This window comes from Strix aluco, chromosome 30 (genome assembly GCF_031877795.1).
Source record: "Strix aluco isolate bStrAlu1 chromosome 30, bStrAlu1.hap1, whole genome shotgun sequence".
NCBI lineage: Eukaryota > Metazoa > Chordata > Aves > Strigiformes > Strigidae > Strix > Strix aluco.
In genome coordinates, this window is record NC_133960.1 from 1,288,079 (window position 1) to 1,313,551 (window position 25,473).

At 62.9% G+C, this 25,473-nt stretch overlaps 2 protein-coding genes across 4 annotated transcripts in view; both read right to left on the reverse strand.

Annotated features, from left to right (window-relative positions):
* Nucleotides 1-2,136: 2,136 nt before the first annotated feature.
* Nucleotides 2,137-6,973, reverse strand: SLC27A3 (solute carrier family 27 member 3). Its single transcript, XM_074809497.1, has 10 exons — nt 6,496-6,973; nt 5,688-5,897; nt 5,459-5,617; nt 5,252-5,376; nt 4,969-5,163; nt 4,784-4,874; nt 4,516-4,714; nt 4,268-4,365; nt 4,045-4,175; nt 2,137-3,967 (listed from the first exon to the last, which is right to left on the reverse strand). Exons 1-10 carry the CDS (start codon nt 6,971-6,973, stop codon nt 3,791-3,793), a joined length of 1,863 nt encoding a protein of 620 aa, XP_074665598.1. The 3' UTR covers nt 2,137-3,790.
* Nucleotides 6,974-8,056: 1,083 nt separating this feature from the next.
* The window catches only part of INTS3 (integrator complex subunit 3), a 44,569-nt gene continuing 27,152 nt past the window's right edge, over nt 8,057-25,473 (reverse strand). Inside the window, exons 15-30 of one of the 3 annotated variants that reach the window (XM_074809376.1) lie at nt 24,715-24,834; nt 23,230-23,359; nt 22,284-22,338; nt 21,328-21,431; nt 20,386-20,430; nt 19,832-19,951; nt 19,532-19,685; nt 17,661-17,729; nt 15,747-15,822; nt 13,618-13,731; nt 13,491-13,539; nt 11,980-12,147; nt 10,167-10,267; nt 9,071-9,143; nt 8,812-8,968; nt 8,057-8,717 (exon numbers count right to left, since the gene is read on the reverse strand). In XM_074809376.1, coding sequence (XP_074665477.1) covers nt 8,715-8,717; nt 8,812-8,968; nt 9,071-9,143; nt 10,167-10,267; nt 11,980-12,147; nt 13,491-13,539; nt 13,618-13,731; nt 15,747-15,822; nt 17,661-17,729; nt 19,532-19,685; nt 19,832-19,951; nt 20,386-20,430; nt 21,328-21,431; nt 22,284-22,338; nt 23,230-23,359; nt 24,715-24,834 — 1,538 coding nt within the window. In that variant the 3' untranslated portion in view covers nt 8,057-8,714. Of the gene's footprint in view, nt 8,718-8,811; nt 8,969-9,070; nt 9,144-10,166; nt 10,268-11,979; nt 12,148-13,490; nt 13,732-15,746; nt 15,823-17,660; nt 17,730-19,531; nt 19,686-19,831; nt 19,952-20,385; nt 20,431-21,327; nt 21,432-22,283; nt 22,339-23,229; nt 23,360-24,714; nt 24,835-25,473 lie in introns of all 3 variants that reach the window. The other 2 variants (XM_074809375.1, XM_074809374.1) reach the window with 2 other exon arrangements.

Consider the following 25,473-nt stretch of genomic DNA (forward strand, 5'->3'; position numbering starts at 1 on the left):
GGGGTTTCAGTCCTAATTTGTAGGATTTTAGGCCCGATTTGAGGGATTTTTGGTCCCGGTTTGTGAGATTTTGGCCTCAATTTGTAGGATTTTGGCCCCAATTTCCTGGCCGAATTGTGGATTTCAGACCCGGTTTCCGGGATTTTAGGCCCAATTTGTGGGGTTTCAGTCCTAATTTGCAAGATTTTAGGCCCAATTTGCAGTGTTTTAGGCCCAGTTCGTGGGATTTCAGTTTGAATTTGCAGGATTTTTGGGTAGAATTTGCAGGATTTTAGGCCCATTTCCAGGACTGTAGGCCAGATTTTGAGGCCCAACTGATGGGGTTTCAGTCCTGATTTGCAGGATTTTAGGCCCAATCTCTGGGATTTTGCTTGCAATTTGCAGCATTTCAGCCTCAATTTGCAGGATTTTTGCCCCAATTTCTAGGATTTCAGGGCAGATTTGTGGGACTTCAGACCTGATTTGTGGGATTTTAGGCCCCCATTTACAGGATTTGAGGCCCAATTTGGAGGATTTTAGGCCAAATTTCTGGGATCTCAGGCTAAATTTGCAGGATTCTGGTACCAATTTACACAATTTCAGCCTAAATTTGCAGGATTTTGGTCCAGATTTGCAGGATTTCAGGCCCAATTTGACGGATGTTGGTCCCAGTTTGCAGGATTTCAGCCCCTAGTTACAGCATTTTAGGCCCAATTTAGAGGCTTTTAGGCCAAATTTCTGGGATTTCAGGCAGATTCGCAGGATTTTGGTACAGTTTGCAGGATTTTGGTATCAGTTTGCAGGATTTCAGGCCCGATTTGTGGTATTTTGGTCCTGATTTGTAGAATTTTGGTCCTGACTTGCAGGATTTGAGCCCCAATTGCAGGATTTCAGCCCAAATTTACAGGATTTCAGCCCCGGTTTGCAGGGAAACGGCACAAAAGCAGCTTTAGGGGAGGAGGGGGCGAGCGTAGGGCAGCCCTGGAGCCAGCTGGGTTTTGGGGGGGGGGGCAGGGGGGGGAGGTCCCCCCATTCCTGGACACTGTCATCTTTGGGTCACCCCCCCCCTCACTCCCCATCTCCCTTCCCAGGTCCTCAGTAGGATCCAGCCTGAGCGGTGCTTGGTCAACCCCCCCCTCCCCTCCCCAGCTTTGGGGGGGGCAGCTCAGCCCCCCCCCATCCCCTGGTTTGCACCCCACCATCTCCAGTGTGACCCCAGTGGGGACCCTGTGCCCCCCCCCCAGCTCCCCCAGACCCAACTCCACGTCCTTCGGGGTGCACAGTGCCTCCCCCCCCTCCCAACTGCTCCCCCCAGTACCTAAATTGCTGCCCCCCCCCTCCCCACCTTGGCCCTTCTGCTGCCTCCTGCACCCCCAAACCTGTCCTGCCCCCCCTCCCCGCTCTGCTCCGGCTGTTTTGGGGAACAAGCGTCACCTGACCTGAACACGACAATCTGGGGGGGGGGGCAGCCACAAGTGACCCCCAAATTTGAGCCTCCTGCAACAAGGGGGAGGTGCAGGGGTGGGGGGCACAGCTCAGCTGACCCAGGGCAGGGGGGTGGGGCGGGAAGCCAGGCCTTTTGCACAAATTTAAGATTTTTTTGTTGGTTTTTTTTTTTTTTTCTTCCCCCCCCCCCCCTTTTGCGTTGTGTTTGAAATCTGGTTTAATGACAAAGCGAAGCTGGTTCGATGCTGCCAGCTGGGGATGCGGCAGCTGAGGACAAATAATAAGCTAATTTTTTTTTTTGAGAAAGGATTAAAATAAAATTTAAAAAAAAAAAAAAATCACCTTTGTAATATTTATCACTTGCAAGCTATGTTTAATAAAGAGGAATGGTTTATAACTTTCCACGTGGCTGGTGTGTTGCCTTGGGGCTGCCGGGGGGGGGGGTTGGTGTCCCAGCTGGGGGTTGTTCTGGGGTGGGGGGGACCCCCTAAATCGAGGTAGGGACCCCCCCACCCCAACCGAAGTGGGACCTCCGGGGTCATCGTCCGTCTGTCCGCATCCCTCCCTCCCTGCAGAGCCCCAGGGGACGTGGGGGTGGTGGCCTTGGTGTCCCCTTCCCGAGTCTAGAACCCTTGGGTGACACGTCCTGCCCCCAGAGGTGACCCCCGTCGCCCCCCCCCCCCCCCCTCCCCATTCTTGCAGCGACAAGACTTGCTACAAAATGAGTTTATTTGCCAAAAAAACAACCGAACAAGAGTATGTTTGTATATATAAAGAGCAGGACCCTGGGGTGGGGGGGGGGAAGGCACTGGTGGCCAGGGAGGGGCAGGCACCCACGGGTGGGGATGGGGACACGGATGGTCATGGGGAACCAGGAGGCACTTGGGGACAGTGGGATGGATTTGGGGACCTGCAGGACGGATGTGGGGACCCCCAGGATGGACGTGGGGATGCCTAGGATGGACATGGGGACCCCCAGGATGGATGTGGGGTACCCAGGGATGGCGGGATGGATGTGGGGACATGCAGGACGGATGTGGGGACCCCTAGGACAGACGTGGGGCCCCCAGGATGGACATGGGGACCCCCAGGATGGACGTGGGGACCCCCAGAATGGATGTGGGGTACCCAGAGATGCCAGGATGGATGTGGGGACATGCAGGACGGATGTGGGGACCCCTAGGACAGACGTGGGGCCCCCAGGATGGACATGGGGACCCCCAGGATGGACGTGGGGACCCCCAGAATGGATGTGGGGTACCCAGGGATGCCAGGATGGACGTGGGGACCTGCAGGACGGACGTGGGGACACCTAGGATGGACATGGGGTACCCAGGGATGCCAGGATGGATGTGAGGACCTGCAGGATGGATGTGGGGACCCCCAGGATGGACGTGGGGTACCCAGGGATGCCAGGATGGATGCGGGGACCCTCAGGATGGACATGGGGACCCCCAGAATGGATGTGGGGTAACCAGGGATGCCAGGATGGATGCAGGGACCTGCAGGATGGACGTGGGGACACCTAGGATGGACGTGGGAACCCCCAGGATGGACATGGGGACCCCCAGGATGGACGTGGGGTACCCAGGGATGGCAGGATGGATGTGGGGACCTGCAGGACGGACATGGGGACACCTAGGATGGACATGGGGACCCCCAGGATGGACGTGGGGACCCCCAGGATGGATGTGGGGTACCCAGGGATGCCAGGATGGACGTGGGGACCTGCAGGACGGACATGGGGACACCTAGGATGGACATGGGGACCCCCAGGATGGACGTGGGGTACCCAGGGATGCCAGGATGGACATGGGGACCTGCAGGACGGATGTGGGGACCCCCAGGATGGATGTGGGGACCCCAGGATGGACGTGGGGTACCCAGGGATGCCAGGATGGATGTGGGGACCCTCAGGATGGACGTGGGGACCCCCAGAATGGATGTGGGGTAACCAGGGATGCCAGGATGGATGTGGGGACCTGCAGGACGGACGTGGGGACACCTAGGATGGACGTGGGAACCCCCAGGATGGATGTGGGGACCTGCAGGACGGATGTGGGGACCCCCAGAATGGACGTGGGGATACCTAGGATGGACATGGGGACCCCCAAGATGGATGTGGGGTACCCAGGGATGGCAGGATGGATGTGGGGACCCCCAGGATGGATGTAGGGACCCCCAGGATGGATGTGGGGACCCCCAGGATGGATGTGGGGTACCCAGGGATGGATGTGGGGTACCCAGGGATGGCAGGATGGACGTGAAGGACCCGTGGGGCACCTGCTGCTGGTGGGACGGACACGGGGCGCTTTGGGGCACCCAGTGCCGGGACACGCGAGGGCTCGGGGCGCCCGGGCGGGGTCTAAATGCGGAGGCGCCCGTCCAGGACCCCCTCCCAGAGCGCGGGGCCGAGGGGCACGTAGGCTTTGGTGGTCTCGTCCAGCAGGAAGAGGGGGTCGGGGACGCGAGCCGGGTCGAAGCCCTCCTGCGCCAGCCGCACCTTCTGCTGCTTGAAGGTCTCCGTCATGGCCAGGCGCTCCTGGGAGGGCAGCAAGTGGGCTGGGGACCCCCTCGGGCACCCCACATCTCCTGCGTACCCCCACCCCACCCCGTTACCTGCAGCCGGAGGAAGCGGGGCCGGGCGTAGGGCGGCAGGAGCTGCTCCACGTGCCGGTAAAGCGCGGGCCCGTCCAGCCGGCAACCGGGGCGCAGCACCAGCGCCGCCATCCCGGCACGACCCTCGTGGCCTGCGGGCGAGGGCAGAGCTTGTGGGGGGGCACCGACGGGCTGGGGGCTGGGGGGGGGCGATGACACCGGGATGGATGGGGGGCAGCAGTACCTGGCACGGTGACGCCGTAGACGGTGGCTTCTTGCAGGGACTCGTGGGCCACCAAGGCTTCGGCCACCTCTGTGGTGGCCACGTTCTCGCCTTTCCACCTGGGAGGGGGATGACAGTGATGAGCAGGGGGGCTGAGCCCCCCCCAAACATTTGAAGGGGCTGAGCCCCTCCCTCCGGCCCTGCAATGGGTGGGGGGTGTGGGGCTGCAGCTGTGGGGGGGTCCCCCATCGCCGGGGGGCCTCTGGCACCTGTAGGTATCCCCGGTGCGGTCGCGGAAGTGGACGAACTGGGCCGCATCCTGCTCCATCAGGTCACCGGTGCTGAAGTAAGTGTCACCCTCGGCGAAGACCCCCCGCAGCAGCTTCTGCTCCGACAGCTCCCGGCTGCCGGCGTAGCCCAGGAAGGGGGTCCGGGGGGTCACCGGGGCGATCAGCAGCCCCGTCTCGCCTGCGGGGATGGGGACACGTGTCGGGGGGGGGGGGGACACAGGACACCCCTGGGGACCCCTAAACTCACCCGTCCCCACGCGGATGCAGCGTCCGGCCGCGTCCCGCACGGGGGCTCCCTCCGTCACGTCGTAGCGCACGATCTCGAAGGGCGAGAAGAGCTGGTGGGGGAGAGCGGCCGGGTGGGCGTCAGGGGTGGGGGGCACAGCACAGCGCCCCCCCCCCCCCCACCTCCCTCCCCAGCCCCTCCCTCACCTTGTAGATGAAGCTGCTGCGCCCCACGGCCCCCGGCGTCCCCGTGTAGTTGAAGAGGGTGACGTTGCCCTCGGTCATGCCGTAGGTCTCCACGATGCGGATGGCGCCGAAGCGCTGCAGGAAGCTCCGCCACACGTCGGGGCGCAACCCGCTGCCCACCGCCAGCCGCAGCCCGTGCTCCCGCTCCCCGGGGCGCTGCGGGGCCGCACCGTCAGATTTGGGGGTGCTCCTTGGACGCCCCCTCACACCCCCCCCCCCCCCCCGCCAGCTCCCCGCCCCCGACCTGGGGCTGGTTGACGAGGTAGCGGCAGAGCTCCCCGATGTACTGGAAGACCGTGACCCCCTCGGCGCGACAGTCGTCCCAAAACTGGCTGGCTGAGAACTTCTCCTTCAGCACACAAGTGGCCCCTGCGGAAAGCCGAGGTGGGAGGGGGATCAGCCCCCCCCGAAACGTCACCGGGCTCGCCACGGGGTCCCCGGCGCCGCTCACCGATGCCGATGCAGCCGACGATGCCCAGGAGGGACCCGGCCATGTGGTAGAGGGGCAGCGCCAGGTACACCACGTCCCGGCTGGAGGCTCCCACCAGCTTGTAGAAGCTCAGGCACATGATGGACTTGAGGTGGGAGACGCGAGCGGCTTTGGGGAGACCTGGAAGGGGAAGATGATGCTGTCGAGCCCCCGCTGTGGGGACCCCGTCCCACCGGACCCGGGCACCCACCGGTGGTGCCGGAGGTGAAGATGTAGAGGCAGGTGTCGTTCATGTCCTCGGGCTGCCAGACGTCCTCGGGCTCCAGCTCCTCCGAGGCCGCATCCAGCAGCTCCTGGAGGGCCACGACGCCGCGGGGGTACGGCCCCGAGCCCAGCACCCACACCACGATGTCGTCCTCCTGCAGGCTGGGCAGGATGGGCTCCACCGCCGCAAACAGGTCTGCGTGGAGATGGGGGGGGGGGGACAGGCTGGCGTGGGGGCAGCTCCTGGCCACGGCCTGTGGTTCCCCCCAAGCCCAGCCCGGGGTGGGGAGGGGACGGGGACCCATCCCCACCCGTGTCTGTGGGGAGCAGCCACCCTCAGGGACACCCCCAGCCCCATTTCCACCCCAAGGGGCCGTGGGGGGGTGAATGGCCGGGCCCTGCCCGGGGTGACCAGGCAGGATCCGTGCGGGGCACACGGCTGGGACCAGCTTGGGGGACACTCGTGTCCCCCCCATCACCCTGAGCCGGACCACCGCGGTCCCCCGCGCTGTCCAGCTCCCCCCACCCCCCTCCCAGTGCTGGGGACCCCCTGCCACCCCCGGTGGCCCCCCTCATCACGGAGCTCCCCCTTTCCCAGCCCCCCCCCCCCCCCCCCCCCCGCTCCCCCCGTACCCCCGGTCCCAGCCCATCCCTGGAGCCTTCCCCACCGGGACCCGGTGCCCCCCGGTGCCCCCCCACCCCAACCCCTTGGAGCCGTTGCCACCCCCGGTGCCCCCCCCACCCCCCTCAGCCCTTCCCCCCGGTATTCCCCGCCCCCCCCCCCCGGTGCTCACCGTCCGCCACCAGCAGCGCCCGCGCCCCGCAGGCGCGCAGGCAGTGCCGGAGGGCGGGGGGGGGCAGCGCCGTGCCCAGGAAGGCGGGTCGGGCTCCGAGCGCCGCCAGCCCCAACCACCCCCAGACGAACCGCGGCTCGTTCCCCACCAACAGCCCCACGGTCACCCCGGGACCCACCGCCCCGGCGCCGCCGCCCAGCGCCCGGCCCCGCAGCGCGTTGGCCACCCGCGCCACCCGCCGCGCCGCCCCCCCGTAGGGCTCCGCGCCCGCCGCCGCCCGCAGGAACGGCCGCGCCGGCGCCTCCCGCGCTGCCCGCAGGAACCGGGCGGCCAAGCTGCAGCCGCCGCCCCCCCCCGCCGCCCGCCGCCGGCACCGGGCCGCCCGCGCCGCGAAGGCCAGATCGGCCCAGAGGTGCGGCCGCAGCAGCCGCTGCAGCAGCGCCAGAGCCGCCACCGCCGCCAGCAGCGCCAGCGCCATCGCCCGCCGCCCGTCCCGCCCCCCCCCGGGACACGCCCCCGGGGCGGGGGACACGTCCCGCCCCGAGTCACCCCCCCCACAACTCGCCCCGACACCCCCCGCCCCCTCGCCACAACCACCCCGCCCCCCCCGACCCCTCTCACATTCCCAGTCCTGCCCCCCCCCCCCCCATCGTGTCCCCGTCGTCCTCGTCACTGTCCCCCCCCGCCTCCGTGTCCCAGGTTCCGCCTCCTCGCCACGGCCCCCCCATGTCACCCCCAGCCCCTCCATCATGTCCCTGCCCCCCCCAACCCTCCCACCACGTCACCCCCGGCCCCTCCGTCACATTCCTGTCCCCTCTCCCACCCCCAGCTCCCTCACCATGGGCCCCCCCCCATGTCCCCATCGTCCTCGCCACTGTCGTCCCCCCCCCCCCCCCCCCCCCCCCCGCCATGTCGCCAGGCCCAGCCTCCTCGTCACGGCCCCCCCATGTCACCCACATCACATCCCCATCCCACCCCCCCCCCCCCCAGCCCCCTCTCCCACCCCCAGCCCTGTCCTCACCAACCCTCCCATCACATCCCCACCACAGCCCCCCCCATGTCACCCCCAGACCCTCCACGTCCTTGTCCCCACCCCACTGGCCACAGCCCCCTCCTCCAACCCCAGCCCCCCCATCCTGCCCCCCCCAAATTCACCCTCATCACATCCCTGTCCCCATCCCACCCCCCCCCCAGCCCCCTCTCCCACCCCCAGCCCTGTCCCCCCAACCACAGACCCCCCATGTCACCCCCAGCCCCATCCCACCCCCCCAGCCCCCTCTCCTACCCCATGGGCCCCCCCATCATGTCCCCACCCTCATTTCACCCCCATCCCACTCACCCCCGACCCCTTTCCCAGCCCCACGGTCCCCCCACCCCATCCCTGTCCCCCCCCCGTCGTGCTCCCGGCCCAGCCTCGTCCCAGATTCCCGCTCCCATTGCGGGGGGGGGCACTGGCAGGGCCACCGTCCCCTGGGAGCCACTTGTCACAGGCTGGGCCACGCTGGGGGGGGCCGCTGGTCCCGGGGACCCCCGGGGAGATGCGACACAAAGAGGTGGCTCCTTGTACAAAACATCTGAGAGGTTTTTTATTGTTGTTTTTTTTAAAAACACTTTAAAAACGCTAAATAGCTCTGGGGGGGGGGGAGATGGGAGAAGCCTCGTCACCCCCCTGGCACGGGACCGAACCCGCTGGGGGAGCGGAGGCTGGGGGGGGGGGGGGGGGTCGGTGTCCCCTCGCCCCCCCAGGCAGGGCCACGAGTTCACCCCTCCCCAAAGCATCCTGGAGCAGCAAGTCAGTTCGCACTGTTTATTTACATTTCTCATATGAAAATAGGGGACGTGTGATATAAACCCCCCCCCCCCTCACCCCCCCCTTCCCCTCCCCGTGGTGCCGCGGCCGCTCTCGGGGACCCCCCCCCTCGTCCCGTGGTAAAAAGGAGCTAAAAAGTCAAGTGGGGAGGGTGGGGACGGCCCCGTCCCCGCGGGGTCCTGGCGTTGGCGAGGAGGGGGGGGCCACACACCTGATCTTCTTCCCGTCCTGGCGATGGCTTTTGGGGCCACCGGGCACCACGGGGACACTGCGAGGGGGCGGGGGGGGGGCGAGGGCAGAGCCCTCAGTCACTGTCCGAGCCCACGGCGGAGGAACCTTTTCTTTTCCGTTTGGCGGGTTTGGGTTTGGTGTCTTCTTCCTCCTGTGCCGGGAGAGGGGGAAGTGGGGGTCACTGCCATCACGGGGGGGGGGACCCCGCTCCTGCCTGTGCCTCCTCGGGGTGCGGATGTGGCCGAGGGGGGCCGGGGGGGGCCGGGGACACTTACCGAGGCGCTGCTGGAAGCCGACTCCTCCTCGTTGTTGGCCGGCTGGGCCGCGTTCTTGCGGCTGCGGGGGCTGGAGAGGGTGGCTTTTCGGCGGCTCTTGGGGGGTTTGGTGGAGGAGTCTTCATACTCCTCTGCCAAGGAGAAGAGGTCGCTGAACCTGGAAGGAAGGAAGGGAGGGAGGGGGGGTTTGGTGGGGGGGTGTCAGGCACTTTCGGGGTCCCGAGGCCGCCCCGTGCTGGGCAGGGATGGAGCAACTCACTTCATCTTGTGAGCTTCGTCGCAGCTGGCCTGGACGTGCTGCAGCGCCTGCAGGATCGGGGTTTGGCTGAAAACTGGTGAGAAACCAGCAGAAATGGGGGTCAGAGGCTGGGGAACTCCCCCCCCACACACACATCCCCCCACCCCGCTGGGGTTTTGGACAAAGGCAGCTCCACAAGGGGCTCCCAGTATCCCAGAGCGTCCCAGTTCCCACGTGGCAGCTGGCGGGGCCGGGGCCTGTCCTGGCTGTGCTGGGGGGACAAAATCCCAGAATCCTCTGGGTTGGAAAAGCCCTTGAAGCTCCTCCAGCCCAACCATGAACCTCACCCTGACCGTTCCCAACTCCACCACATCCCTCAGCGCTGGCTCAACCCGACTCTTCAACCCCTCCAGGGATGGGGACTCCCCCCCTGCCCTGGGCAGCCCATTCCAACGCCTGACTACCCGTTCTGTAAAGAAATACTTCCTAATAGCTAGTCTAAACCTTCCCTGGCGCAGCTTGAGGCCATTCCCTCTTGGCCTGCCGCTGGTTCCTTGGCTCAAGAGACTCCTCCCCCATCTCTGCACCCTCCTTTCAGGGAGTTGCAGAGGGCCAGGAGGTCTCCCCTCAGCCTCCTCTTCCCCACACTAAACCCCCCCAGGTCCCTCAGCCGCTCCCCATCAGACCTGTGCTCCAGACCCTGCACCAGCTCCGTTGCCCTTCTCTGGACACGCTCGAGTCATTCAATGGCCTTTTTGGAGTGAGGGGCCCAAAACTGAACCCACTCATCGAGGGGCGGCCTCCCCAGTGCCGAGCCCAGGGGTCACACCCCTTCCCTGTCCCTGCTGGCCACGCTAGTGCTGGTACAAGCCCCATTGGCCTTCTTGGCCCCCTGGGCACACTGCTGGCTCATTACCAATCCCCCCCAGGTCCCTCTCTGACTGGCAGCTCTCCAGCCACTCCTCCCCAGGCCTGTAGCCCTGCTGGGGGTTGTTGTGGCCCAAGGGCAGCACCCGGCATTTGCCCTTAGTGAAACTCCCCCAATTGGGCTCAGCCCATCGCTCCGGCCCGGCCAGATCCCTCTGCAGACCCCCCCTCCCTCCCCTCGGGTACGTACAGTTCTGTTTGGTGTTGGTCAGGTTGAGGCGGAGGTTGTCCAGGTGCTCCAGGATCTGCTCCAGGGTGAGCTGGGCCAGTTTGCTGCTGGAGCTGCGCAGGCTGAGGGCGGAAGAGAAGCGCCCGTTAGCACCACCGCTCCTCCTGCCCACCCCCAAAGACAAACCCCCAGCTTGTGGGGGACACACACCCCCCGAGTGTCTCAGCCCTACAGCAGCACCCCCAAACCCCCAAGATGATGTGGGGCACCCAGAGGCTCCTCGGGGATGGGGAGCAGCGTTTTCCAGCTCCGGCACGTGCAGGGTGCCCTGGGGCTGGTCTGTGTCCGCTGCTCCAGCCCCGGGATAAAAGGGATCAATCCTGCTCAGCGTGCTGGCCGCCTCCAGCCCCGGCGACTCCGGGGAGCGTTAAGCGCCCGGTGCTGAGCAGTGGCGCAGGATGGTGCGGGGTGCCAGCACCCAGGGCGCTGCCAACAGCCGGGGCCTCAGCTGGCCGCCCGTTAATTAGCGGGGATTAGACCTGGCTACGGCTCGGACCCGGAACAGCAACACAGTGAAAATCGCCGCGTTGTTCAGCCGTGAAAGGCCGTTAATTAACACGGAGGAAGAGATGAAGGCGCAGATTCCCCCCGGCAGCCTCTTCGGGGGCCCCGGAGGTGGCCGAGATGCGGCTGGGACCAGCAAGATCCTGGCGTTGGTGAAACCCCCGGCGAGGCTCCGTCCGAGAGGCCGCTGGGTGCGGCGGCGGTGCCGGGGTGCTGGGCCGGGGGTCCTTGGGGACACGCAGCCCTCGCCAGGGTGGCAGCGCGGGGCTGCTCTCCTTCCCCAGGACACTAGATGTCCTTCCGACTCCAGCGAAGGGCCGCGGGCACCCGAGCGAGAAGGGGCCGCGGCGGGTTGGGGGCTGCGGGAGAAACCCCCCCTCCCCTCCCCGCTGCCCCAGAGCCCCGCACCGAGCGGCTGCTGGTGGGGCTGGTCATACTGGTGCTGCCCTGAGAAGCTGCCTCGCAGCCCGGTGTTGGTGTTTGAGGCTGGATAAAAGCTTGGGAGATCACCCTGGGGAGCCAAGCGCTGCAGAAAGAGCTTCTGCCTCCCTGCCGAGGGCCGGTGTGGGGCTGGGGTGAGGTGGCCCATGTGCCACCAGGGCCAGGAGCTGGCTGCAGGGTCCTGTGCCGTTCTCCCACAGGTCCAGCCGCCGCCTCCAGCACCCAGAGCTCTGCCTTTGCAGGGGGGCAGGGAACGAGCCCTCTGCCCCTTCCCTCCAGAGATCAGGAACCTCGCCCGGGGGAGCTGGGATTAAACCTCCGCAGGCTACAGCTCGGCCCAGCTTTAGTCCCTCTGCACTGACGGACCCTGACCCCACCCACCCAGAGGCAGCAGCGTCCAGGCAGAGATTAACTGCGGGAACGTTATTTGCACCAAAAGCTGTTCTGGAGACATCCAGCTGTGCCCGGGCCGCAGCAGGGGAGCGCCGAGGCTTGGCACCGCTCGCAGGAGCGGCTGAAAGCACTTCCCCACGCGGCTCGGGCAACAGGCTCGGCACAAGAGGGTCCGGCTGGATGGACCGTCAGCCGAGGCGAGAGCAAAAAGCTGCCTCCCACCCAGCTCCGCAGCAGAGCCGCTCGCTCCGGGCTCTGTCGGCGCGGGGACGGGCAGCGGCACCTCCCCGGCCTCGAGGAGACGATGGTGGAACCGGCAGGATGGGCCGGCGTGCCCAGGCTGCGCCGACGGGGCACCAGGCAGAGCCCGGCCCGCGGTTCCCGGTGCCAGGGGAGGTGGTGGGAGATGCTGTGCCCACACCCCCCGGCCCCTCACCTTTGGCGTTTTCGTGGTAGGCTGTTGTTCTTGATCAGCAGCGACTTGATGTGCTCGGCCAGGAGGTCGTCGTGTTTGATGCACCAGTGCCGCAGGATGCTCGTGGTGAACTGGTCATCGGGGTGGCAGGGCCGGCTCAGCACCATCTTCACCATCTCCTCGCTGGGCCTGCAGGGAACGGGCACGTGAGGAGGAAGGACGAGCGGTTTTCACAGAATCCCAGAATCATCTGGGTTGGAAAAGCCCTTGAAGCTCCTCCAGCCCCACCATGAACCTCACCCTGACCGTTCCCAACTCCACCAGATCCCTCAGCGCTGGCTCAACCCGACTCTTCAACCCCTCCAGGGATGGGGACTCCCCCCCTGCCCTGGGCAGCCCATTCCAACGCCCAACAACCCCTTCTGCAAAGAAATCCTTCCTAAGAGCCAGTCTGACCCTGCCCTGGCGCAGCTTGAGGCCATTCCCTCTTGGCCTGCCGCTGGGTCCTTGGCTCAAGAGACTCCCCCCCCGTCTCTGCACCCTCCTTTCAGGGAGTTGCAGAGGGCCAGGAGGTCTCCCCTCAGCCTCCTCTTCTCCACACTAAACCCCCCCAGGTCCCTCAGCCGCTCCCCATCAGACCTGTGCTCCAGACCCTGCACCAGCTCCGTTGCCCTTCTCTGGACACGCTCGAGTCATTCAATGGCCTTTTTGGGGTGAGGGGCCCAAAACTGAACTAAACTTGTACCCAGCTCAGCCAGCCCCACCCCCCCTACAGCCACTTGAGCCTGATGGGAGGTTTCCAACCTGGACATTTCAAGTCTGTGGAGCTGCCGTGCCGGGAGGGACCTGGCACAGGAGCCCGGGCACAGCTCAGATGGCACCAAACTTCCTAAAACACCACCTGGAACCTGCGCAGCAGCCCCAGCTCCCGGGCTCAGGGGATGACGGGCAGCGTTCAGCCTCCTCTGCTTCCCCCGACATGGCTGGCACGCAATTCCTCCAGGCCACCAGCCACCACCAAGCTCCCTGCCCAGCCCGTACCACCCGGCCGCGCCAGCCCCGCTCCCTCCCCGCGTGGGACAAGCGCTGCTGCCCACTCGCAGCCCGAGCTCACCCCTGCGCTCTCCATCACCACGGGCTTTTCACTAACGCAATTTAGAGCTGGGATTAGATTAGCCAGCCTCGTGCACGGCCTTAATGAAAATAAATAAAAGTGCACTTCCCTCAGAGCGGCGGGATGCAGCCGAGCCACTCGAGCAGGCAGAGACAGCCCAGACGGACACCGAGGCAGCTCTAGTGCTGCGCCCCGCGGGAGGCGGGTGACGGGCTCCAGGGATGCGCAGGGGGAAAAGACAAACAGCCCGTTGGCACGTGGGCAAGCAAAGGGCGCTACGGCCGGGGTCTCATCACACGCAGCCACCCTGCTCTGTCCTGGTGGCGTCCCCTTGTCCCCGACACCCGACGGTGCTGGGGAAAGCCAGGGGGCAGCCCCACAGGAGCCCCTGCGCAGCGTCGCGCTCGGCGCCACTTACTTCTCTCGCCTCAGCTGCAGCAGCAGGCAGGATAACGCCTCGGGGTGCTCTGCGGAGGAAAGGACACCCTGAGCACAAGCTCCCGGCCGCTCAGCACCGCGCCTCTCCCACCCAGGGCACAGCTCACCTTTGTATTTGAGGTGCTGCAGGATGGGGATGATGGTCTCCAGCGGAATGCTGTGTGCGAGGAAGAGCTGCCAGGTGCAGTACTGCTCAAAGGTCTCCCAGTCCAGGCTTTGAACTAGGGGGGAAGCGCAGGATGGCGAGAGGGACCGGCCAAAGCCACCACGGGACAGCGCGGCTCCCGCCCCGCGTTCCACCCACCCCCGGCAGCGGAGGAGGACCCGGTGCCCGAAACCCCTGGCAGCTGGCTCCGGGGTCGGCTCTGCCAGCTGAGGCAGAGCTGCAGAGTCACTAAAGCAGCTGCTCGGGGCTCAGAGGAAGAGAATTAACGAGGCTTTTTAATTAATGGGCTTAGACCGCTGCTGCGTGCAGCTTGTGTAACCCCCCAGCTGGATTTAGGCAGCATCGGATCAGGGCGAGGGGGCTTCTCTCCCAAAACACTCACTGGCCCCCGTGCACTGAGCTTGGGGTGGCTCTGCCCAAACCCACCCTGGCCCAGGGGGCTGTGGCCAGCGCTGAGGCTGGGCGGGAGCCACAGGGAAAACCGACGGGCAGCGGCCTGCGCGGAGGCGAGCCGAGGTCCAGTTAAAAAGCAACAAGGGGAACGGGGTCACCCACCGGTGATCCTGGGGGGAAAGGTGAGGAATAACATGAGGGAGAGACCACAGGCACCAGCCTTTTCACAGAAAGAATCACAGAACCATTCAGGTTGGAGAAGCCCCTCGGGATCATCGAGTCTAACCCTCAGCCCGACTCTACAAAGCTCTCCCCTACCCCACATCCCCCCACAGCTCATCCAAACGGCCCCTAAACACCCCCAGGGGTGGGGACTCCACCCCCTCCCTGGGCAGCCTATTCCACTCTCTGACCACTCTTTCTGGGAAACATTTTTCCCTCCTGTCCAGCCTGACCCTCCCCTGTTGCAGTTTAAAGCCGTTCCCTCTCGTTCTGTCACTAATCCCCTGGGAGAAGAGACCAGCACCAACCTCTCCACAACGTCCTTTCAGGGAGCTGCAGAGAGTGATGAGGTCTCCCCTCCCCTTCTCCTCCTCACACTGAACAGTCCCAGCTCCTTCCATCGCTCCTCACAGGATTTATTCTCCAGCCCCTTCCCCACCTCGTTGCCCTCCTCTGCCCTCACTCCAGCCCCTCGAGATCTCTCTCGTACTGAGGTGCCCAAAACTGGACACAACACTCCAGGTGTGGCCTCACCAGTGCAGAGCACAGGGGGACTGTCACCTCCCTACTCCTGCTGGCCACACTATTTCTAATCCAAGCCAGGATGCCGTGGGCTTTTCCTCTGCAGCGGCCAAGGGGAGCGTGGTCCCAGCAGAGGGCTGGGCCTGCAGCCGGGAGCTTTGCTCCGTTAGTTCAGGATGGTCCAAGGGCCAGACTAAACACCAGCGAGGGCCCTTCTGCTCTTGGGGTGTCACACTCAACAGAAAACAAAGGGAAATCCCGATTCCAACCATTCTGACCGCCCTTTTGGCATCACTTCCCAGTTGCCCTCACCACTGCTGCACAGGGAGGGGAGGCGACAGCCCAGCGGCTGCTGCACAGTGGGGGGGTGGCCCAGCACACAGCACGAGCACCAGGACATCCCTGGAGAGGCTGCAGGGCTGGGGGACACTTCAGGACTTTCCTCTTTCTTGTTTTTGGGTTTTTTTTTTTCCCTCTGCAGATGTGCAGAGCCCTGGGTTACACTTTGCCTGGCGCTGCGGAGAGCCAGGGCGTCGTCCAGCCAGCCTGGTAAAACCCGCTCGAGCTTGGCTCACGCTGCTAAATCGAACGATCCGGTTCAGGGCAGCGATCCTTTACGGAGCAGCAATAATTCCACGAGGAAATCCAGCCCGAGAGCCTCTCTCAGACGCTGCGTGAGCTCTGCAGGGCTCTTCCCACGGCGGCGTGGCCACGCGTGGCGTTGCCGACCATGCGCGGCTCGACATGGACTACAGCCCTCCCGAGCAGAAAGGGCAAAGCCGTGGCGAAGGCTGCAGCCTTCTGCCTTGCCAGGGATTTGGGGTGTCTCTGAAAAACGGGGGCCCAAAGTGCAGGAAGGTTTGGGGGTGCCCAGGAACCGCTCTGCTTTCACCCCCCCCCTCGCTGAGATGCTCGTGCAGGAGCGCTACTCACTGAGGATGTTCAGCACCGAGTCTTTCCGAAACATGACGAGGTTCCCCATCATCACGTGGCACACGAGCTCCTGCAACTGGACGGCAGAGAAAACGGGGTTAGCGGGGTGCCTGGGCTCTGCAGAAGCCTTTTGATGCAGGGGAGCACCAGGCAGGTCCAGAGAGCGAGCAGGGAAGGTGTCGCTCTGCCAACATCAGCCATCTCTGCAAAAACAGGGATCCAGAAACCCCGCGGGCTGCAGGTGGCTCATAAATCAGAGCTGGGTTGAGCGGCTCCAGGGAGAGGCAGCTGTTGTGAGGGACCAGCCGAAGCGAAGAAGTAGTGAGAGGTTAATGGTTTCACACATCAACACCCAGGCTGGGGAGCAAGTGTCACGCAGGACAGAGAGCAGATCCCCGCAGGCCGGGCCAGGGCGGGTGGGACGGCGTCGCCCCGTGTGCCGCTGGGCACGAGCACCGGGGACCTGCTCCTCGTGCTCCGGGAGCTCTCAGGCCCAGGGGCCGGCAGCGGGGAGGGCTCGGCAGCCTGCTGGGAAAGCTCCGACCCCCCCGACCTCTCTGCTGGGGGTCCTGGACTGTCCCTGGGCTGCAGGATGGGAGCTGATGCTACGCAGACGCGTGGTGCTGCCTCACCCCCTCCAGCCCCGGGAGAGGCAGAGGCGGCGCAGGGGGACGGGACGCACCGGGAGCCTGCCCGGGCTGCACCGAGCCAGGACGGCAGCTGGGGAGCCCCGTTCCCCGCTCCCGCGCTGCCAGGCTCAGCTCCAGGGCGCCCCTTGGCTCTCATCTACCTTCCCCCCTGCTCCTCGGCCTCTGGGTCCAGCCTGCTCGGGCGCAGGGTGCTGGGGGCACGCGGAGCTGCCCGGGCTCTGGCCCACAGACCCCCCGTGGGCCGGGCGCGGGGGCCACGCAGCCAGAGCATCGTGGGGAAACAGATGAAGAATAACAGGAAGGAACGAAGGAATTGGAGAAGGGAGGGGAGAGGAAACGCTACGGGCCTCTGCTGGGAAAAACAAAACCTTTGCATTTCAGCACGGGGCAGAGCCCAGGAGCAGAGGAGTAAGAGCAGGGCTGAGCTGGGGGGGGTCAGGGCATCATGACTCAAACCTTTCCTGTACCCAACGCCGGCTCCAGCCTGCCAAGGAAAACTTGCTGGCGAGGCGTTCTGGCCCCTGCGCAGCTGGGAAAGGCACGACGGGCCGGGGATGGTGTATAAATAGGGCGAGTTAAAGGGTTATCAGCAGATCACGCTCCAGACGAGCCCAGACAGCAGAAACACGCAGCCCAGCATTCTTGCCCGTGCCCACCTCCCCGCCCCCAGCCTTCGCCGGGACTATTTTTGGGTTGCTCATGGCAACTCAGCGTGACCGTGGGGAAAGGTTCCTTCCAGGAGGGTCTAATGAGGGCTCGGCCTTCCGCTCCTCAGCCCGCTGAGCCCCGCAGCGGATCTGCCCCCGGGGCGCCAGCTCGGCCCCGCCTGCGCCTCCCCTGCGCCCTCCCGCCCGCTGTGACACCGTCGCTTTGCGTCGCCCCACCAGCACCAAGCACCTCCCTGCCAAGGGGTTTATTATTGATAATTATTATCACCGATCAGCCACGGCGGTGCTTTTTGCTGCAACTCAAGAGGGATCGGAGCAAACCCAGGGAAATCTCAGCAGCGCAGCGGCCAGAAAGAAGCAGCTGGGATTCAGCCTTCTGACACCGCCGCTCCTCAACGGAAAGATACGCCCAGAGGTTTTGGGGCTCCTCTTTGCAAAGCCTGATGTCTCACTTAAGAACGGGGGCAAGGAGGACTGAACGAGCAGAGTGCTTCCCCCCTGGATGGGCTATTTCAGGTTTAAACCTCCCGGGAGCGGAGGAAACAAGTGCTGCCACTCGAGGAACGTGCTGCCCCCCACCCCAGTCCCCTCCTTACCTGGAATGAGTCGATGACAGCTACAATCATGTTCAGCAGCTCGCCGCTTCGTAGGGTCTCGTCTGGGAACTGCAAGAGTGCAAAACCAAGGCAGGGCTCAGGAAAGGACACGAGGGAGAGGCCAGGCAAGAGCTCCTGTCCCCATAGCTGAGGCAAAACTCCTCCTCGGCTCAGGCTCAGGCGCAGGGGCAGCGTCATGCTGCCTGACCCGGCGGCTCGGCCGGGGCTTCCTAACCACAACGGGGGAAAGGAAAAGGAGCCAAGGAAGCGCAGGAGGGCTGAGGGGCTGTTTTCTGTGAGCAGCCCGCAGCGGGCAGGTTCATTCACCACTCGAGCGGGCCCAGGGCTGCGGGGCAGCGCGTGGGCAGGCTGCTGCGAGCGAGCGCCCGGCACATCTGTGAGACGCAGCTGACACCAACCATCTGGAGCGAGCGGAGCTGCGCGAGGAGCGAGGCTGCTGCTTCCACTGCCAGTGGCAGAAGTCAGCCAGACCAGAGTGGTTAAAATTCTCCATTTTTCCCTCTCCTCGCTAGCTTCGCTCGCTGTTCCAGGGCCTCACGCGTTACACAGCACTGCGAGGAATTAAAAAAATAAAATAAAAATCAACGCACGGGCCAAAAGGCCAGGAAAATTGGCGGCAGCGAGCTACGGCTGCACCGTTCGGATCTGGCTGTTCAGCCAGGCCGCACTCGGGACATTCTGCCTGACTCGAGCTGGTCACTACACCCACGGGAGCAGCAACAGTCTGACCCCCTGCTTTAGGGTGGGAGGCTGTTAGACCTCACCAGGGAGGGGATCCAGCTGCTGCTCTCTGCCAGCAGCCCCCCGGAGCACGCGCCGTGCTGCTGCGTGGTACAACGCCTGCTCTTGTGAAGGTTTCCCCCCTCCCCAGGCTGCTGCTGTGCCGCTTTCCCCAAAGAAACCCCCGGGAAGCGCTCGTGAGGAATGGGGCTGGACGGCCTCAACGCCCAGCAGATGTTCCTGCTGAACCAGCCAGAAAGGAGGGAGGAGCGGGGCCAGCTCATTCCTCCCAGGGAATGAGAAAGTACACGCAGAACTGTGACCCCTCCGTCTATTCAGATGTTACCCTCCCTCTCTCCAACCCCCAGCACCGCTCCCTGAAGCCGGGTGATCGCTGGATGCTTCTTGGAAGCAGCCTCCACCCTGCAAACATTTCAAATAAAAGGCTGCAGCCTGCACAGGGCTGCGAGGGCTCGTCAGCGTCCCGGCAGCAGGAAGGCAACAGCAGCTCTGCCCAAGACCCAGCCAGGCTGCGTGAACTGGGACCAAACTGGGACCTATCTGGGGCCGATCCCTGGCTCCTCGATCCAAATGTGCTCTCTGCTAAGTCCAGCTGGCTCCTCCTCAGCACCGAGTGCTGAAAGCAATAAAACCTTTCATTAAACCCAAGGGTTCGGGGCAGGCAGAACTCATTCCGAGCGCCGCTTCCCCCAGACTTTGACACGTCTGCTGGGAGCCTTCACCTGCTGCTCTCCAGAAAAGCAGCAGAGAGCAAAACCTCTTTAAGCGAGGCACACGGACACCACCGCGCTGGGAACCGGGCACGTGCGTGCGCTGAATCCAGGCCAGCGAGTACCGGGCGATGCACGGGAGCACGTCAGGCTTTATCGGGGCTGTAAGCAGCTGAACATCGATCGTGAGGGCAGGACGCCGACCCCCGTTGAGCTGGGCTGGGGGATGGACGGAGACCGCATCGTGCTCGGCCTGACAGAACTTTTTCTAGGCTTTATGGCTTCTCTGCTACGGGGTAACAGCCCTTGAAGCTCAGAAGTGAACCAGTGCCCGCAGGAAGGGGAGGGGGGGCCCTGCGCATCTGAACTGGGGTTCCCGGTGCCTGGCAGGGGCTTTACCTCTGTGTAAATGGAGGGGGTGAGGTAGCAGAGCAGCCGTACGTCGTCCTCCTGGCAGGCCTTCATGTCCATCATCAGACACGTGTGCAGGTCCCCCAGCTGCGTGGCCTGGGCGAAGGACTCGTAGAGGTTCATCTTCCCCGCCGCAGCTTTGCTAGAAGGAGACGTGCCCAGGTGAGCGCGGAGCCTGCCAGCCCCGTGCTGGGGCGGGGGGGGTGGTACGACCCCGAGCCGTCTCTTGGAGGCAGCGTGAGGCCGAGTGGAAGGTTAGATGCTTCCTGCAACCCCCCATGGGCCTACCTGGCTTTTAAATAGTACAGGAGGTGGTAGCCGATCTTGGGTTGCTTCTGGTAGAGCTCTGACAGGAGATCCAGCAGCAGCGAGAAACCACTATTATCCTCCTGCATCTGGCAGAGGTTCCTTGAGGAGCACAGGACAGGGAGACGTCACACGGGACCCCCTGCACGAGCTTCTCGCTAACGCCGAGGGCCAGCCCAGCTCCCAGTACCAGGCACGCTCCAGACTGGACACCGGGGCCACCTCTCCCAGCCCTGCTGCAGAGAACAGGACGTGCAGCAACAAAGGGGTGAGGACCAAGCAAACTTCTGTTACCCAGGGATCCCACGCTTCCACAAATGACCAAACGAGCTGCCATTTTCTTATATTTTTAAGTCTTTCTACTGAACAAAATGCAACATAGGCAGAACGAAGCAATAAACTCTTCTGATCCTGGGATCAGCCCTGGGGCAAGCAGGGGCGTGGCAGAATTAGGCCCCCAGGGTTCACCCACGGTGGTGGTCAGGAAGCAAACAAAGCCCTAACTCGATTCTTGAAAAATTTCAGAACAGACATACCTAAATATTAGGTAGAGAGGCTTCCCCACTGACTCCTCCAGAGACCTGCGGGACAAACGCAGCAGTCAGAGCTCTGCGGGCACCCACCCTCCGTGTTCCCCAGCAATGGCAGGGAAAAAGCCCTGGCCCTTGCTCACCGTGGTACTCGGGCCACCAAGGGCTAGTCCTAGCTAACGGGGAGACAAACGGTCCTGGGCCACCAAGGGCTAGTCCTAGCTAACGGGGAGACAAACGGTCCTGGGCCACCAAGGGTTAGTCCTAGCTAAGGGAGACAGAACGGTCCTGGGCCACCAAGGGCTAGTCCCAGCTAAGGGAGACAGAACGGTCCTGGGCCACCAAGGGCTAGTCCTAGCTAAGGGAGACAGAATGGTCCTGGGCCACCAAGGGTTAGTCCTAGCTAAGGGAGACAGAACGGTCCTGGGCCACCAAGGGCTAGTCCCAGCTAAGGGAGACAGAACGGTCCTGGGCCACCAAGGGCTAGTCCTAGCTAACTGGGGGCCACCAAGGGCTAGTCCTAGCTAAGGGAGACAGAATGGTCCTGCTGCCAGAGCCCAGCAGCTCCGACTCCGAGCCCTGTTCCAACAAAACCCCAGAGGAAGAGCTTACGGTGCTGGTTTGTGCGGGTACAGCAGGGACAGATGGAGCATTTAGGACCTTGTGTGTCCTGGTCAGCAGCAGCCACGGGGGCATCACTTAAACTGAGCTCTGACACAAGGATCTGGGGCAGCAAGTTCTCCCGGCACTTGTGGGGAGGAGGAAGATGTTCTCTTTCGAGCCCTGGATATGACAAGTTGACCAGCTCCACGCTGACCGCTGTGAACCCTGGATTGCTTCAAGAGGGAAGCTGCTGGCTGCAGCACAGCCTTCTGAAAATGGTGAATATTTTACTGGGAAAAGCCCAAGTCCCAGTGTGAAAGGATGAGACACAAAATAGAGCCTTACTCCTCTGTGATTTCTTCTGGCAAAACCTCACCACGGAAGTGAGCCTTAAATAGCTCCTGGAGGCAGGATGCGAGCACTGATAACTGCTCCGAGTCGAAGTCCTCCTGGTAGAGAGAAAGGGAAGAATAAGGGGAGAAAGCACCAGCTCAAACCCCGCCTGCCCGGCACAGGTACAGCTGGGAGGGACACAGCAGAGTCACTGCTGCGGGGAACAGACCCTGGGCTGCTCGGGAGCCATTTTGCTGCTACTGCAGCACCAGGAGCTGCTCATCAGCAAGACAAGCCCCTAATTGATGCCCAGCTCTGAAGCACTTCACAATCACCGTGGGCCACTTGTCCTCTAGTGGCCAGTGATTCCCTGAGCTCAGCTCTCCCTCTGCAAAGGGCTAACAGGGACTGAAGGCAATGAGGATTTACACCCTGACAAGCCCCTTCCCCGTGGAGGGAGGAGCAGCTCTCATGTGGTAAAAGGCCACTTGACTCTAAAGGGAGCTGATAGAGGCAGGGGATGAACTCAGCTCCTGGAAAACATCTGCAGCTCTTCTGCTGGGCAGGGCTTGCTGCGGCCTCTCCTGAGCACAAAGCCCAGGGCCAAAAGCCAGGGAGCATCCCAGACACACGGCACACGCAGAAGCCCCCGGGAGCTCTGCAGACACGAGAGCAGCCGCGCGGGGTCAAAACGTGAGCGCGTCTCCCCCAGCAGCTACCAGGGACGTTTGGGCACGAGGAAACAGAGCACGGACGGAGCGATCCTGCCCTGCTCCACCCTTCCAGCCAGCAGCAGCCTGGGGCTGTGTTTAACAAGCCCGGAGAGAGCTGCACAGCAGCGTTTTGAACTCCTTCAGGATTCGAGTGTCCTGGGGCTTGCGTGTCCCTCCTTCAGTCGCGGCTCTTGGGGCAGCCGCTCTGGTTTTACAGTTAGGCCGGAGCGCTGCTCCCCGGCTCTGGGCAGTTACCTCCAGGACTTGATCCACGATTTCCTGCATGACCTCACACTGAGCTTCCGTATCGCTGGAGCACAAAAACAAGAGGAAATCCAAGTTACATAGGAAGATACCGAAAGCGGGGACAAGGGGGCTTTGTGCTGAGTTGGCTCTGCTCGGGACCCCCGCTCAGGACCTGAGAAAGGAGAGGGGGGGGGGGCTCTGCTTAGTGCTGGTGCCAGGCTTAGAGGAAGGCACAGCTCAGAAGCACACACTGCAGACACCCAGCCCTGGCACTGCTGCAGCACCTACTTACAAAAGTGCCCGAGGTTGTCTGCAGCAAGACAAACAAATTAAATGACTAAAAGCATAAGATTAAATGCACTTAAAGCCATAAAGACATAAATTACGTTAAATCCGTCTACTACACCAAGGTCTGCAAAGCAAGAGCTTTTTTTAACCTTCTTTAGATGGAGTTAATTCCAAGGTCACTGAAAATCAAGAGTGGAGGTGGGGAAGTCCAGAGAACATGCGGACACAGGTACGTCTCTGTCCACGGGGAACGTGTCCCGTGCAGGGATGTACTGAAACCTCCCTCCAGACCACACCAGCCCCGAAGGCCTCCGCAGCCTCCCCTCCTCAATCCAACAGCGAAGGATGAAACTCAAGAGCCTTTTGCCTTCCTGTCACAGATTCAGAGAAATGTTGTAGCCCCCCCGAAAACTGCTGTTGTGTCCTGGTCTGGGCCCGCTCCAAGGACGACTTACAAGGCTCTTAACCCAGCGCCTTTCAAAACCACCTGGGCATTTCCTGCAGAAACTCTGGAGGAAGAGCTCTCTGTGTTAAAGCCACAAGGTTGCATGAGCTCTGAGAGAAGGGCTCTGGAGGAAGCAGCGCTGTACAACAGGCCTGAAAGGACTCGTGTGTCGTTGCCCTGAAGCGATGGACACGAACTCTAACAGGACCAAACGACACCAACCTTCCCTTCTGCAGCTGCAGGACTTTGTCCTTCAGTGACTCATCCAGCTGGTCCAGGAACGGTGTGATATCAACAGGCTCCTCCACAATGGTTTCTTTGATCGGATGAAACCTGAACTCCCTCTTCTTCCCTGCAACAAAGCAAGCAACAGTGGAATAGTCTGTTTTCCCAAGCAGCTACATCGAAGAGGCACTGGCAGCAATCTCTGTCCCAGCAGCGGGAGCTGTGTGGGGCTGCCGGGGCCGTTGGCACCCCAGGAGGAGCAGCGTGCCCCCCGCGTGCGCTCCGGCCTCAGATCTCCCCTTTCACCCTTTAGAGACGTGTCCAGGTCACAGCGAGCGCGAAGGCGGGATGGGATCCAACCGCAGGGGCTGTCCAGAGCTGCGCTTCCCCTTCAGTCCAGTTTCCCAACCTGACGCTCTCCCTGTCCTTCAACACGCTCCACACACGCCGCCGGCTCGCGAGTCTCCCTCTACCCGAGGCGCAAACGCTTGTGTTCAGGACTCTGGGACTGAGATACCCCAAGTGCTTTTCCACACCCTCATCCTCCAGGCTCATTCCACGCCACAAAAATGAACTGCGGCAGAGCCAGAAGCGCCAGGGCCAAGGCGGAAGCGCTCGCAAAGAAGCTGCTGCTAAGGGTTGGGACAAGGTGGGTGATCCCCTTTGTAAAAATCCTCTCTGCACGCGGCTTTCGAGCCTGCGTCCCTCTCAGGGGCCCCAAGCAGGGCGCGACGGGCCTATTGAAGACAGCGCTACAGCGGTGTCATGTCCTCTCCCCCATCCTGGGCCTGTGGCCCCTCCCCACCGCAGGGGTAACCCTCCAGCGTGGCAGGAAGCCCACAAGAGTCCTACCACCAAAGCCAGGAAGAGCTTGAGATGCCTCCAGCTCCAGAAGGGATTCTGGCCTTGCGCAGGCTTGTCAGCTCCATGACTTCGAGAGGGAGCGAGCGTAATGAAAACCGTGTGGCTGAGCAATTAGAGGCCTGAGCCTCATTAGCAGCTGCCTGAGAACAGAGACACCCTGTTCCCAAACCAACCATCCGGCCCAGCATCTGCCACAGGGATTCCCAACCACGCAGCGCAGCGGGGCTGGAGACTTGTCAGACATCGAGGGAAGACACAGGGGTGGAGAAAGGGCTACGTTCGAAGGGACGAAGCTCTAGGGAACAACCAGGCAAGGAGGTGAAGCCCAACAGATCTGGATTCCCTTCGAGCACAGATTTGGATCAGATCTCCTGAGCCTGGCTGCCGGGGACTGGGAAGCAGCAGAGCGTCAGTCTCAACACCTCTTGCAGAAGGAAACCTGGATCTCAAGAAGGGGCCCTGCCTCGAGCAGGCTTTGAGGGAACTGTGCTCACAGCTCGTGCTCTGAGGATCCTCCATCACAAAGGGAAGGTGCCCGTTGCCTGTGAGGCAGTGGGGAAACACTGTCCGGCGCAGAGGCAAAGGCTGCATCGTTGCCCAGCTGGCTGCACTCCTCACCTTTGCTGTTCAAGTCATCTTCGTCGTCACTGAACGCGGCCTCGGCGTTGTCATAGCAACCGTCATCCTTTTCTGACATATGATTGTCCATCTCCATGGAAACGGGTTCCTCAATTTTGACTGCAAGAATGTACACAAAGGGGTCAGGGCAGAACGGCTCTCGCACAGCCAAGGGGCAGGGCAGGCCCTGCCTGCGAGTCACCTCCACAGGCTCCGGCAAGGAGATAAAAGTGCTTTGAAAAGGCAAAAAAAAAAAAAAAAGAGTCTGGGCAAGTGACAGACCCTGGAAAACTCAAGCTGGGGAAGGGCACTCCCAGCACCTCCACTCCTCCAGACCTACCCGGTGCCACGTGTGGCAGGGCTGGGTCGTTCTCCCCCCGAGCTGCCCAGCATCCTCAGGCTTCATCCCTCACCCAGGCCAAGAGCAGAGCCCGAGCCCTGGAGCAGGGCCACAGCTTTGCCAGCAGAGCCCGGGAAGAAGAGGGGGGTGGGGGGAGATGTTTTAAGATATGGTAACGCTTTTCACTGTCCCACTCTGCCTGTTAGGCGTTTTGTTAGTGCTTGAATTAAAGTGACGTTCTTGTTTTCTTCCCCTAATGAGCCTGTCTTTTGCCTGCGTCCACTAATGAGTGAGCGACCCCTCCCTGTCCTTATCTCCATTCCTGAGCCTTTTGATTCATTTTTTCTCCTTCCCAGCGCTGGGAGGGAAGGGGTGGGTGAACTGCGCGGCGCTCCGTGGCTCTCTGAGCTCAAACCAGG

Bases quoted from the DNA above. Each gene is read 5' to 3' on its own strand.
- SLC27A3 (XM_074809497.1), bottom strand. From the start codon at position 6,973: ATGGCGCTGGCGCTGCTGGCGGCGGTGGCGGCTCTGGCGCTGCTGCAG. The intron at 5,618-5,687 runs GTGGGTGCCCGG...TTCCCCTTCCAG, and splicing joins CTTCACCTCCGGCACCACCG to GTCTCCCCAAAGCCGCTCGC. The intron at 4,715-4,783 runs GTGAGTTTAGGG...CCATCCCCGCAG, and splicing joins CTGCATCCGCGTGGGGACGG to GCGAGACGGGGCTGCTGATC.